Source organism: Populus alba, chromosome 8, assembly GCF_005239225.2.
Source record: "Populus alba chromosome 8, ASM523922v2, whole genome shotgun sequence".
In the NCBI taxonomy this organism is placed as follows: domain Eukaryota; kingdom Viridiplantae; phylum Streptophyta; class Magnoliopsida; order Malpighiales; family Salicaceae; genus Populus; species Populus alba.
In genome coordinates, this window is record NC_133291.1 from 11,718,482 (window position 1) to 11,729,775 (window position 11,294).

Below are 11,294 nucleotides of genomic sequence, written 5' to 3' on the forward strand. Positions count from 1 at the left end.
GATACAGAAATAGGATCATTTACAGTGACCTACACTCCACCACTTGGAGTTTTTTCCCACGTTTTAGCATAATGATAAAATTTATTTCTCAAACTAGCAAAATAAAAATAAAAAAGAAAGTATTTTTTATTCTAGTATAGAAACAGTAGTCAAGTATGTAATACATGCTCAGCCTATACAGACACGCATTTCCTATATAAGTATCCACATGTCATGTATTTACTATTTAGTACATACGCGACCACCTAGTTAATTATTTGAAGACAATTTCCCCTCTTTTTTCTTCTCCCTTTATTTCTTACTCCCCTACTTCTTCTCCCTTCTCCTGAAGCCGCTCTCAACTCATCGCAACTCATCTCTCTCCCCTCGACAAAAGATTCTCTCTCTCTCTCTCTCTCTCTCTCCATAATTAGAGACCTCACCCCTCTCTTTCCGCGGAGCCGATACATAATCCGAATAATTATGAGTCTCATGCTTCAAGATATAATAGATTGGTATATATGGATAAGTTTTTTTTAACATATAATTTTTTTATTTATTTATATCTTATAAATGATAATATAATTTTTTCTGGAATATTAGGCGAGTGTCTTACCTGCAAATTATGTATTCTCTATATAATATTACTCCCAGATAATTTTACTAAGTAAGATGCCATCACGACATCTTGATATCTTTTGCTTTGCCCTACAATTTCAAAAGAACAGCCAGCTCTAAATTACAAGATGCGGAATATTGTAAGAAGAATTTTCGTTTGATAATGATCACCAAGAATCCATTTTTTTTCTTAGATTTTATTGCTAGTTGCTAATTATATATACTTGTAGTCTTGAGATTTTATGTATTTGATAAGAACATCTTTTGAGATTAACATTTTCTCTTTCAAGCTGGAACTCGAACCTGAATCTTAATCTCCTCAACTATATACATGCAATTTCAACAAAATCTAAGTGTATATTCCATTCTTTATGGCTTCAATATTTTTTATTGAGTTGAATTTTTACACAAAGCTAATATCATCTTGAAACAAATCGTTGCATGATCCGTATATAATCAGCAATTTATCTTATCCTTATATTCTTATTTTCCGATTCTAGATAACATTTGATATAAAGAAGAAGAGATTTGCTTTATTCGGATTCTGAATAAATCTACCAGAGTTTTTATATAGCAAAATACAAATTCGGCCTGGGCCCCTAGCTCTCTCTGCATCATGCCCGCATCAATATAAATTTCACCATCTTGTTTCATTATAGAAACTAAGCTAAACTGTTGCAATGTCGCTTCGTCTCTTTAATTTCGCATTTCATGTATGAGCAAGATTAATTGATCTTTACCTGTCAAACTAACCAGCTGCCAATATACTATACAAATTTGGTCCCGGTTTGATATATAGGATTTCCCAAGATTTGTATGAATGAAATAACTTCTTCTGTTAAAAAAAAAGGAGAGGAAATGTAGCTGAGGCTACAAGGTTAGAAACAACAATGCGATTAATTTAAATTACAATAAGTAGGCTCGTGACTAAACGGTCCATGCATGGGCGATGTCTTCCTTAGCTGAAGAAGAGCCGGGAGCCATGAGTGAGCAGTTTAACATATTTGTGAATCGAAGGGCAACGTACGTAGGATTACATGTAGAGTTCAAAAATCTCACCAACTAACTAATTCAGGTATGTTATTTCTCCCTAACAGTTGGGTAACTCAGACATCCTAACAATCGTATCCGTCTTGCGTGAGTGAGAACTTGTAATATGAAAATCATAGAGGTTCTCCTTGAAAAAAATCCTGAAAAAGCTTAAACCAAGAACAAAAAGGAAAGTTCATAGCATAGAAAGAACTAAAACTCAATCTTGCCGCCGCTTCTTCTTCTCCTCTTCTGTTTCAAGAAGCTCCTCCAAAATCTTATCATCCAAGCACTCAAACTCGATAACTTGGTTTCCATGTCCGGCACCTGATGAGCTTCCCCTCTCAAAAGTCTGAGTTGCACCAACATTACTGCAAGATGGTGAGTATGATCGAGGACGAGGAGAAAACTCCGTCACTTGAGAGATATAATCACTAGGAAAGTTGAGGACTGCAAGATGACGTCTCAAGTTAAATGCAGCTTTATCATAAGCGCGAGCTGCCTCTTCTGCCGTATCAAATGTCCCTAGCCATAACCTTCCTCCTTGCCTTGACGGGTCTCGTATCTCCGCCGCAAATTTTCCCCAAGGTCTCCTTCGAACACCCCGGTATCGAACCTCTCCTCTCCCTTTCTCCTCATTTCCCTTCCCTTTATTAGGCTCTTCCATGGCCTTGCTTGCTTTGTGTGCGAGCGGGCTAGTACTGGACTGCCTTCCTTCTTTCTCTTGCTTTCAAATTTGTTTGCTTTCGATGTTGGCGGTATACCAGCCATGTAATTTGCCGAAAGCCTATATAAATGGATTTTGGAGTTGAGGTGCTATCTGACGACAGACGTTTGAATTTTCCAGGACGTGAATTGACCAGATCTATATTTAGAGTTTTAAAAATAAAAGAAAAGGGAAAAACATAAAACAAACCTCTCAGCTTCTAGGAAGGTTCTCTCATCGAGAATTCTATAAATTCGATTGTTCGACCTTTCCTCTGATGGAATTCTAAAAGCTTAATGAATCGCTTTCTACAGATAAGCATTTTTTTTAATGTTGTTCTGATTCTTGACTTTAATCTGATTTGTTTGCAAGAATAAAATTTCCATGCACAGTGTACGGCAAAAGCAGCACTGCAGGTCGTTCCTGTGTTTTGTTATTATTTTTCCGCATGGTGATATTTTAGGAAATTAAGTTCACCTGTCCCCCAAGGTTGATGACAAGATTGATTTACACGTGTATAATTTAATTTATTAGAATTTTAAATTTGGTTTTAAAAATTTTAAATTTAAATCTCATAAATTTTAGAATTAATAAAAATTTACTTGATTGTTAATTTTAGAACTCATAAAATTAGTTAAGATACATGTAAATTGTCCTGAACATCCATGTTAATAAAAAAAAAACTATTAATCAAGACTTAAATATGTTCATGAATTAAATTTATATAAAAAAAATGTTAATTTGAAAGGTATTGAAAGGATACACAATATAAAATCTTCATAAAATAAATTTATTTAATATATAATAAAAAAAATTATTTTATAAAATAAAACTTAATAATAAATTTAATAGTTATACATGCATGTGTTAGATGAAGGACTTAAAAAGTATGAATATAATTTGTTTTAAAAAATCCTTGAAATATATTATGTCTATAAGAAATTTTATGAGATTTTATAAACATGTCAAAGTTTAATAATTCTGTTTCATTTACAGGTTCATTAAACAAATTAAACAAGCCCGAGTTGCTCTATATTGAGGGACAAATTTGTTCTTTCTAATTTGTTCAAGTTTTTGACAGGCTGGCTTGCTGCCGCATGCTCTCCCATGGTTACATCATATAATCATATATTCCTTTACTTTTTATGATTTCCTAAAACGTGCTCCTAAGTAAGGCTTATATTTTAAATATTCGGTTAATTTTATTTTTTTTGTTTTAGCAATATTATTTATTTATTTTTAGTTAGAGTGGCTGGTAACTTATACTTGATGTCATAACTCATTTTTGAATTATTCCCTAAATTTATCTTTTTCCTTGTAAAAATAATAATAATAAAACAATAATAACAAGAAAACTGACAATTTAATAAAAGATGACTAAGGTTCCAGATATATACAAAAGAATCAAGATGGAGTTTTGGATAAAATTTGAAGCCTAATAATATATCATTGTACTAAGACTAGAAAGATAATGCAAATTCAATGTTAAATTAAATGATTTTTGGACATATCAGCATAAAAATTAACTCCATGGATATAATTAGATTTTTAATAAGCCAATTTGATTTAATCATTGACCAAATTAAGAGTTTAATTATATTTAAGAATTAATTTGAGTCTAATTAAAAGATTTAATTAGGTGCAAAAACGTAATTATACTTTTAATTGGTCAAATTAATTTTATTATGAACTTAATTGGTGAAAATTAAGATTGGGAGCCCAATTTGGTTTTAATTGAGAATATTGAAATTTTAGAGGACCAAACTTAATTTTTACAAAGTCAATGGATTGAAATCAGGGGGGAAATTACAAAAAAATTGGAAGTTTAAGGTCGATTAAAAGGTTAAATTAAAAAAATTCACAGCCAATGATCTTTTTTAAAAAAATGCTAAACTTCGAGAACTTAATTCGGTTGAATACAGAGGTAAAATTCAAGAAATTAAAAGTTTAATTGTCAATTTACATAAATCCAAGACAAAAGATCACAATAAAAAAGGCGTTGAAATTTAGGGTTGATATTGAAGTTTGATAAGGGTAAAATTGCATAAAATTAAAAACTTGGGGTGAATTAGAGATGCAATTAAAAGAAATCAAAAGTTGAGACTCGAGAGACTAAATTGAATTTTGATCAAATTCTTAAATGAAAACCCTTGAAGCCAAAACAATGCAATTTTATTTTAAATGAAATGACGTGTTTTGACCAAACAGTAACAAACAAACAAAAAAACCAAACAACAAGGTGGCAGGTCCGTCATTTGACACCATACACGTCATGACACCTAGTGCCTATTAGGCCAAGGTGAATAGAGTGTTATTTAATGAGAGAAAAATATTCCTTACACAAATATTAATACAATGAAAATATATTAGGTTTTTTAAAGAATTTTTATACATCAAAGATGTATATGATTTAAAATGTTGTTAAATCAATGAAAGTTGAGCTATCCTTTAAGCTAAGCACATGAGTGTTGAGCTCTTTTTTTAGGCTAAGTTCATGGAATTGGGCTATTCTTAAAGTTAAAACCTCGAGGGTTGTGTTCTTTTATTAGACTGAGTCTATAGTAATAGGTTCTTTTTTTAATACTGAACTTATGATGGTTGGACTATTTTTCTTGGCTAACTCAATGTTATCAAACTCTTTTTTTAGGCTAAGCCTATAATAATAGATTCTTTTTTCTAAACTGAGTACATAAAAGATTAAATCCAAATATATTATCCAAGACTATGAGTGTTTGAACATTCAAATTTTTTCTTAGACCATTAAATTTAGCTTAGAAAACAACTACTATTCAGCTTCACATCCGTGTCCTTAAAGGCAAGTACAATATTATTGTCTTGTTGGGTCAGCAGCCATAACATCACTAATCTCCTAGAAATGCACACACGCCTTATAACGAATTGGTGAGGTGAGATGCTTCTTAATCACCACATATTCAATTGGCTCAAGACATCCTACAGAGGAGGAATCTTTAAACATGTTAGTGTCAACAATAACTTTATAATTTATATATTCGACATTATAATCTAAAAGAATAAATCTATTCCCTCATGGTTTGTTTTATATGAAACCAAATCTGAAAATTCCCTTGTAATGATTTGTGACAACCACGAGAATTCTCTTCCATTTAATTTGATCTCCACCGCATGTTTCTTCTCCTTCTTTGCCGACCTCTCTTCTCAAACTCTGCTGGTTGTTAGGTATCGTTTGTTTTTATATTTTAAAAATATTTTTAAATATTTTTTTTATTTACTTTAAATTAATATTTTTTTTAGTATTTTTAAATTATTTTGATAAGTGTATAACAAAAATAATCTTTTAAAAATAAAAAATATTATTTTAATATATTTTTGAATAAAAAACACTTTAAAAAATAACCACAACTACACTTTCAAACTGCCACGAAATCATCATCAAGCCAATCTATGAGTTCTAAGTGCTCAAATCTCTATTAAAATAAAATATAATCCTAGGATAATTACCTATTTACTAAAAAGTAAATTGTATACTTAAGTGCTAAAAAATCTTAACAGTTAAAGAACTCCGATAAAAAAATTTAAAGCAAAAATCATGTAATATGTGTCCCACGTCAATGAAAATACATGGGGAGCTAAATTGTTTTTCAAGAAAATGGGTTGATGATGAATGCCTTTAGAGAAAAAAGGATCGAACAGGAAGCTCATAGGAATAATATCGTGAATAAATAAGAGATTTATTTTTCAGAAAATAAAGAGATGATTTTTTATATATAAATTTAAATATTCAGGGACTGTTTGAAAATTATAAATTAGATTTGGAATTTACTATACCGGACAAGAATGAAAGGTGTGAATGATATAAGAGTTAGGATTAAAGTATGACAATAAACTAAAAGACAAACAATATTGCAATATTTTTATGACTGAAATGAGATTATAAAGAAATAATACCATATTTTTTATTAGTATTATTAATATGGGTGTCCGGGTTAGCTTGTGTACATCTTGACTAATCTCACGGATATTTAAATTAACGACTATGTAAGCCTTTAGTGGTTATTATATTAACAACCATAGGGTTCAAAGTGTAAGACTATAGGGAAAACAAATATTTTGATCCCAAACTCCTACCACTAAACTACCTATTAGATGATTAGATCATATCATCTTATTGTTTCATTGTGTCATGCCAATATTTTATTTATTACAAAGAGATTGACGACCTCTGGGCCATCGGAAGGTTGATTTTTATACTTAAACAAACCATTAATTTCTAGTAGCGGAGGGAAATAAAAGAACAGGGACTAAATTTGCCATAAAAAAAAAACACTTGGGTGGTTGGAAGGTTTAATAAATGTATGAAGTGTGTTTTATTTGAAAAAAATACTAAATTAATATTTATTTTTTATTTTTTTAATATTATTAATTTTAAAAATTAAATTAGAAATTAATATATTTTTAAACAAAAAATATTTTTTAAAATTACTATATGAAAAAAAATACATCTATTTTGCTAAACCCATTCTTTACAAGGGTTAGTGTTGGGCCCATTTGATCTTCAACATTAAGCCATGCTAGATTTAAAATGTTCAGGAGAGTCTACTGATGCGGGACGAAAAGAATTTGTCACGGGACTTCCTTCCTCGATTATTTCAAATGTTACCTTTATGAAAAGAATTTGCCATATTAATTTTGAGATTTAAGGAAAATTATATCAATTAAGCAAGGGCTTTACCAGGTAATTAGTGATGGTCTTAGGATCTTTATTTTATATTATTGCTTTCGATTCTAGGTATTATCAGGGCTTTAATTTTCTATTTAAATTTATATAATGACCTCATGGTTGAAGACCTTGACGAAAAAAATTTGTGATTGTCTTTTTTTTATTTCTATAATGATAAAAATTTATTTTAAAATTATTTTCTACTTTCCCTGTCTCTTGCTAGACTGGGTTTTTGAAATCTCGTATGTTATGTATTTTATGGTGAATTCAATAATCTCTATTTCAAGACCACGCAGGCTTCTTCTTGTGCAAATCTCTCCCCTGGGGAATGTCAACTACTGCATTGACAATAGGATTGGTGCCCGTGGTTGGGATATTAAGGATTTAAATCCCTTTCTTATTCATAATTACTAATTTTAAATGTAATATTGAAATTAAAACGGCATTCCTAATATTCCTTGTGGCGTTCCAATTTATTCAATTCTTATAAATTCTAAATTTTCGTTCATGATGTTCAAATGACATCATTAATGGTTAATAACTAAATTAACATCCATGTATTTTTTTTCTTTCTTTTTAAGAGATCTTGAATTCAAACCACTTTTTAACATGTATAAAAAAAAGTTCAAACTAATATATTATTTTTTGTTTTAACTTGTCAATGGATTATTTTAATTCAAAAATCAAGTTGTTAATTCAAAAGTTTTAAAGAGAAGTTTAAAAATATAATTTATATTATTTTTTAAATACATCCCTTCAAGTAAAAACTCTTTGAGTTTGAAACTTCTATAGACCCATCACTACCTTATCGATTTTTTTTTTTAATATTGAGCTGGTTGATAATTTTTTTTTGTAATTTGTTTTCTCTTTATTAACAGAAAAGTCAAATCATGTAGCAAAAAACTAAATCATATGAGAAAAATATTGTAATTTTTCTCACAAAATAATGGGGATTGCTACAACTTATTCTATTCAATCTCTAAGTTTTTAATTATTAAAACAATTTTTTTCTCTCATGAATATTAACTCCATTACACTTTTAATTTTTATAATTTATCTAGTATTGGTTTGCAAGTATAACATCATCAAACATATTTGTTCTATAAACTCGCAGCAACGCGGGCATGCAATCTAGTTTCTATATGAAAGATACTCTTCTTCAAAATAGTAACCAATACATAGGTAAGATTGCAAATATAAGAAAGATGGTGACCAATCTGTTAGTTGGATTCCATGAAGAATAATTTATAAAGGTCACTAGTGAAAAGAAAGTGGGAGCTTCGAATCTAGTCATTCTAATTCCATTTCACAATTAGCAGCAGCATCACCCTTGAAAGAATTGACACAAATCATAATCATATCTTGACTGCTAACACTAGTAAAAATAAGTTTGATGAACACAATAATGATTCTTCCCTTTTCTTTCCTTTTCTTTTATCTTTTCTTTTTGTTGTTTCTGAACACTTATAAGGGAATAATAGTGTTGTTTTTATATTTATACACGTTTGAAATAACTCTTATCCGAGATCAAGCCTAAAGTCGAATGATCTTTCTGATCACTAGCACCTCGACGGATCTCTTGGAGCTACTACCGAAATGTTTCTTCAATATTCCAATTTAAAATGATATAATTTTCCAAGTAAAAAAAAAAAGTCAACGTCGCATGGAAGTAACAAGGCCAAGAGGCGATCGAAGACCGTTCAGAGGTGAAGATTAAGTGGGTATTTGTTTACACAGTAGCTTCTGCTTTTAAAGCTAACCGCGTAAACCAAGTGTTTGGTAACGTAAGAAAAACAGTTTTTTATTTGGTGGGTCCCATAATTTTTTCCATCAAACCATGGTTTTGCAAAAGCAGCTGGGAGCTGCTTCTCTCCCGCTACTTCTTTTTATTTACCTGTGCACTGTTCGTAACAGTGTCTATTGCAGGTAATGACAGGTGAATTTAATTCACTTGTAATGCGAGAAGCATTAACCTGTCACTGTTGAATTTTTTCACTATTCACGCAAGCATAATTCATTGGACCGGTAAAAAATTTTAATTTTTTTAAAATTATGTTTTACTTAAAAAAAATAATATTTAATATTATTTAATAACACTACATAAATTAAAAGAATATCGTATGATGACGTAGTATTTGTGGAATTTGATCACAATTCTAATTTTATTTCTGATGATATTTTACCTGATTTTGTTGCACGCTCAAAAAACCATGGAACCTATATTCCTTATCGGATAAATTTTGTACGTAATGGAATTATAAATAGTTTAATGAAATAATAAATAATATTTTATATAAAGTATTATTTATTTCATGATGTAATAGGAGTAATTAATTCTACAATATTTAAATTTAAAATCATCAATATTAATATATATTTTTTTAAATTATTTTATAACCTCAATTTGAAAAGTATTTTTTTAACCAAACACATTAAACTACTTTTTCTTCAACCTCAATTTTAACCACAGTTTTAACCAAACACCTATTTTTTCAAACCAACCTCAACTAAAAATATTTTTTATAAAATAACTTTTTTCAAACCACAACCACAACCACAAAAACTATCCGCAATACCAAACACACTCTGGGAAAATTAGAAACGATGAGCGCTGGGCCAGCCCAACCCAACCAAATCTCGTCTTTTTCCACCCTCTCAAATCTGATGACCGGTCCTCCTAACCACTACTTTATTTATTCCAAGGAGCATCTTTTTTCTCGACACAACTTGAAAAAATTACATGAACAAGAATTCGAGAATTCCATGCCAATTTACTGTCGATATATGTGGTTTATGAGCACGAAGTAGGCAAATGGGAGAAGGGTAGAGAATAAAGCTACTAGTGTTCCCAACTTTTTTCTAGAACAATGTAAATCATTACCACAATTTTTATATTTATTGACGGAATTTTTTGTTGGTATTTGAACTACCATTTCATTGGTAATTAATTTATTAACAAAATCACTGATAAAATTCTGCTAATAAATCTTTCATCTGTAATTTTTTGTTCATCGGTTAGTCCGTTGTTAATAAAAAAAATATTATTATCGATGGATTTACTAATGGAAAAAGCGAGCAAAAAAAATTACCCGCTTCATTTCGTCAGTAATTCTCTCGGAAAAAATACCATATATAATTCTGTCAGTAATTATTTAAAAATATTTTTTTAAAAATCTATTTTACAAAACTATAAAATAATTAAATTAATATTAATCAACAATCTATAATGCTCAAAATTCTTGGAAAAAAGAAGAAGAAAATCATCTCAAACAAATTTGCAACAAATAAATAACACGAAAAAATAAATTCACCTAAACAAATTCATATGAAAAAAATTTAAAAATCCTATAAATAAATAATCTAAAAATTGATTTCATATGAAAAAAAAAACCTACAACAACATTCATACAATTATCAAGAACAAAAACAATTAAAAATAAAATAAAAAACAAATATAATGAAAAAAAGAAGAAATTTTTTTTACTTTAATGTAGTTGCAAGTGAAGCTAAGAAGAGAAAAAAAAAACAAATTCATAAAGTATATTGATTAAAAAAATTAAGAGGAAAAAATAAGAATGGAGAAGAAGATATACCTAGGCATGTTGGAGAAGAGAAGGAGTTGAGGAGAGAAGAGAGAAAGAAGAAGAAGACATACTTAGTATGGAGGAGAAGAGAAGAAGAAGAAGAACGAAGATGGATCGTTGTAAAATTAGGGATTCTAGACTTTTTATTGGACCGTTTTAGCGATGGATAATTAAATATTAATATTTTTAATCATTCTATCGGTGATTCCGTCTATAATATTAATTTAAATTTTGAAGTTAATAAATTTTTTTCAGAAACCGCCAAATAATACTAATGGATTTTCAATCCGTCGGTGATTTTTTCTAGAAAAAACAGTAATTAATAGTGTAGTTGAGAAGTAAATAGTTCAGAGCTCTCTGTAAAATATCAATGGAATGTATCGATGAAATTTATTCCATTGATAATTTTATTAGTAAAAATGGCACGTTATTATTTTTTTTATTTTATTTTAATTATTTTTTCACTATAATTTCCTCGGTAAATACTAAGATAATATTTTTATTGATCAAATCTATCAACAATTTACCAATAAAAATATTCCCTCAATATTTTTATTTTTATTTATTAATTTTTTGATAATGAATTGAACTTTACTAAAGAATTTGATCAAATTTAAAAACAAAACTTGGACTTGACTAGTCCCCCTTTCTTTTTTAACATGACTTGACTAATAATCAA

General features: G+C 29.2%; 1 protein-coding gene across 1 annotated transcript; it reads right to left on the reverse strand.

Moving 5' to 3' along the window:
- Window positions 1-1,475: 1,475 nt before the first annotated feature.
- Window positions 1,476-2,455, reverse strand: LOC118057183 (ethylene-responsive transcription factor ERF098-like). Its single transcript, XM_035069684.1, has one exon. It carries the CDS (start codon window positions 2,291-2,293, stop codon window positions 1,847-1,849), a length of 447 nt encoding a protein of 148 aa, XP_034925575.1. The 5' UTR covers window positions 2,294-2,455; the 3' UTR covers window positions 1,476-1,846.
- Window positions 2,456-11,294: the final 8,839 nt, after the last annotated feature.